The sequence below is a fragment of the Miscanthus floridulus genome, chromosome 16 (assembly GCF_019320115.1).
Source record: "Miscanthus floridulus cultivar M001 chromosome 16, ASM1932011v1, whole genome shotgun sequence".
Classification (NCBI taxonomy): Eukaryota; Viridiplantae; Streptophyta; class Magnoliopsida; order Poales; family Poaceae; genus Miscanthus; species Miscanthus floridulus.
In genome coordinates, this window is record NC_089595.1 from 77876368 (window position 1) to 77879907 (window position 3540).

The following is a 3540-nucleotide window of genomic DNA, read 5'->3' on the forward strand; positions in this document are numbered from 1 at the left end:
GCGCCACCTCTGTAGATCGGCTAGGGTTAGGATGTAGGTGGGTTGTCTGGCGGCTCAAGTGAACCTCTTGCCTTGTGCCCCGGTCCCCACCTCCCTTTTTATGGCGCTGTGCGACGGAGGCCTACCAACCATGGAGCGGTTTGGCGCCTCCAATCAGGACGCAGATCCAGGGGGTCAATTGGTGTGAAGATCAATCTAACACATGCATATAGAATGTCGAAAACAGAGAGTTCATACGTGACCTGAGCGATGATTTTTAATTAGCAAAGCCTCAAGCCTGCTCCTGTGAGTCCGAGATCAAATTTCAGATTGTTTGCTACTACTAATACAATATGCATGGGCAAAATGACTCTTGCAATGGGACTGAAAGAACAAAAAGCTTATACAAATATGAACATATTCCGGATCAAATACTCATGAGCTGTTTGTAATCTACTGTATCTGGTGCATCGATTGTCCAGTGAGCGCTTCCATGTACCTCGGCACCGGTGGCAACTCGAAGTCCATATGCCCCTCCAGAGCCTGCACCACCTCCGCCATCGTTGGCCGCGCGTCAACGTCGTGCTGGATGCACCAGCAGGCGACCTTGCACATGCTCACCTCCTCGATGTCAGCGTCCCCTCCCAGCTCCTGGTCCAGCAGCGCTTTCACGTCCCCCTCCGCCTCCGCCAGCTTCCTCGCAGCCAGCAAGGGGAAGAACGTCGCCGTCGCAGCGTGGCCGTTGCCCGCGCCGCTAGACGACGAGTCCGGCTCGGACTTGCCGTGCTCGACGTTTCTTCTCCCGGACACGATCTCGAACAGCATCATGCCGTAGCTGAACACGTCGCCTTTGGCGGTGATCGCCTCGCCGCTGATCCACTCTGGTGCGTGGTACACGATGGTTCCGCGCACGGTGGTCAGCACGCGGCTGAAGTCTCTGCCGACGAGCTTGGCGAGGCCGAAGTCGGCCACCTTGGGAGCGAAGTCGGCGTCGAGGAGGATGTTCTCCGGCTTCAAGTCGCAGTGCATGATGCAGTCCCGGCACTTGTCGTGCAGGTAGGCGAGCCCCTTGGCGACGCCAAGCGCGATGTGGTGCCGCGCGCGCCAGCTGAGCGTGTAGAGCGTGGCGCCGAACAGGTGCCGGTCCAGCGAGCCGTTGGGCATGTACTCGTAGACGAGCAACTTCCGGTCGCCGCCCTCGGAGCAGAAGCCGAGCAGGTGGATCAGGTTGACGTGCTGGATGGTGCCCAGCGTGCTCACCTCCGCGCGGAACTGCTTCTCGCCTTGCCGGAGCCCCTCCAGCTTCTTGACAGCGATGGCAGTGCCGTCGGGGAGCTGACCCCGGAACACGGAGCCGAAGGCGCCACCGCCGAGCTTGTCGGAGAAGTTCTTGGTCAGGGACTGGAGATCCCTGTATTTGAAGCTAGTCACGCATCCCTCGGCGGTGGTGAGTCCAGCTTGGACAATCTTTTTTCGCCGTGCCATCGTTGTACGGACGATGAGGATGGACGCGATGATCAAGAAGCAGACGACTGCGAGTGCGCCGCCGATGGCGATCTCTATGGTCCTCCGCTTGTGGCTCCTCGCGCCGGAGAACTCCGACGCGGCCAGCCTGAAGTAAAGGCTCCCGGCGTCGGCCTGGCTTCCGTAACCGTCCGCCAGGTTTTGTAGCTCGCTGTTCCATAGGACGCAGCTTCCGTTGTACGCGTAAGCAGAGCATGTGCAGTCTCCGAGGCACGTTCTCTCGCATTCGCCGGGACTCGCCGCCCCTGTGACGTTCACGTGACCGTCATCGGGGAGCCTCATGCCGTCCATGCGGAAGAACCTATCCATCTCCATTACCTTTGTCTTGGAGCCAGCGGCGTCGGTGCTGCCATTATTCACGGCGCACTGCAACTCAGCGTTCCGGACGCAGCCACCGGTGTAATCGCCGAGGCCCCAGCTCGCGGCGTCCCGCGGCGTGAACCCCCTGGCGCAGCCGCAGGCGCCGGACACCGCCTGGGAGCAGACGCCGAAGGCGCCGCCGCTGCGCGGCACGGCGCAACGCGCCTTGGCCTCGGCGTACACCAGGTTCCACCGCTGGAACGCCTCCCAGAACCACCCCTTGACCTGCCCGGACACGCCCGTGACGAAGCGGTACACCGTGGAGTTGTCGGCGAAGTCGTACGTGAAGTAGCTCTCCCGTGGGTCGTCCACGAACCGGAAGCTGTAGCCGGAGTCCCCGCCCGACGCGGCCACCTCCGGCGCGCCCGTGAAGAAGCGGCCGTTCCAGTCGCCGGTGAGCCAGTACTCGCGCGTGCCGTTCCACAGCAGCACGTACTGCGGCGCGCCGGCCGGGTCGAGCTGGAGCGTGTACAGCCCCGGCGCCGGGTCCCCGCGCGCCCTCCACGAGGTCATCCCCTGGATGACGCCGGCGGCCTTGTCCCGCCTCAGCTTCGCGCCGGGCAGCCACGTGTCGCCGATGTGGTCGAAGCTCTGCCACAGCACGTCCGAGACGTTCGACGCCGGCGCAAGCACAAGGTTGCCCGTGTCGTGCAGCACGGCGACGGCCGTGGCATTGTTGGCGGCGTTCCTGTTGGCGGCGGTGGCGTTGGTGGACCAGACGGGCGTGCCCGACGGGCGGTCGAGCAGGACGAGGTCGCCGTCGGGCGCGATGGTGAGCCGCGAGGTCGCCGGGTCGGAGACGGGCCTGTCGCGGTTGGCTACCCAGACCGGCGTCCGGACAGCGATGTTGTTGTACCAGATGCCGATGTACGAGTTGCCTGAGACTCCTCCGTCTGCCGAGGACAGAATAGTGAATATATGTCACGTACAATCAGGCGCAGTTTACACGTCGTGCACAGATGCGATGTGCTCGCTGTTGAAGTTACATACAGATAACAGATCGAATTGGTAGCTGATGTGCGTGAAGTTTTTTTTTCCATTTCGTTGCGCACGCCTACATATTGTATTTCATTGTTCTCTGTCGCTTCTTTTCTCTAGACGAGTAGAAGGCCATAAATACCTGGCTGGAAGAAGCCCGGTGCGAATTTGCCGCCACGGGAGACGAGCTTCGCGTCGCCGGAGAGCGGCCGGTCGGCGGCGAGCGTGTCCTGCTGGGCGCGCACGAGCACAGAGACGTGCGCCGGGACGACCAGCGCTAGCATGAGCGCGGCGTAAACCAGCTGGGGAGACGCGCGGGCAGCACCTGCCATCTCGTCGCTCACAAGTGACCGCCCCCTTCCCGGCCGTTGGGTGCAAGTGCAACAGCATCAGCAGAAGCGTATATATATATACTTATGGCGCCTGTAGACCGACTCAGCGACGGACGATTCATCGTTCGCGCGCGGGCAGCGCATGTGATGACTTTGTTAATCTTCGAAGATACTCGTAGGATACAGTTTGCGTGTGTGCGCGTTGGAGTGAGTGTGTGTGCATTCTCGGTATTTGAGTTGTACTGTGTAATAAAAAAAAGAAAATAAGAAGCAAGCATATATATATACCAATTTCCAAATTAAAAACAAAGACTTAACGTGCATATGCCTCGTTGTCATCTGCCTTTGCCCTATCTCATGGGTGGAT

The 3540-nt window shown here is 60.5% G+C and overlaps 1 protein-coding gene across 1 annotated transcript; it reads right to left on the reverse strand.

Annotated features, from left to right (window-relative positions):
* Positions 1-299: 299 nt before the first annotated feature.
* LOC136513865 (G-type lectin S-receptor-like serine/threonine-protein kinase At2g19130) lies at positions 300-3199 on the reverse strand. Its single transcript, XM_066507845.1, has 2 exons — positions 2984-3199; positions 300-2756 (listed from the first exon to the last, which is right to left on the reverse strand). Exons 1-2 carry the CDS (start codon positions 3171-3173, stop codon positions 433-435), a joined length of 2514 nt encoding a protein of 837 aa, XP_066363942.1. The 5' UTR covers positions 3174-3199; the 3' UTR covers positions 300-432.
* Positions 3200-3540: the final 341 nt, after the last annotated feature.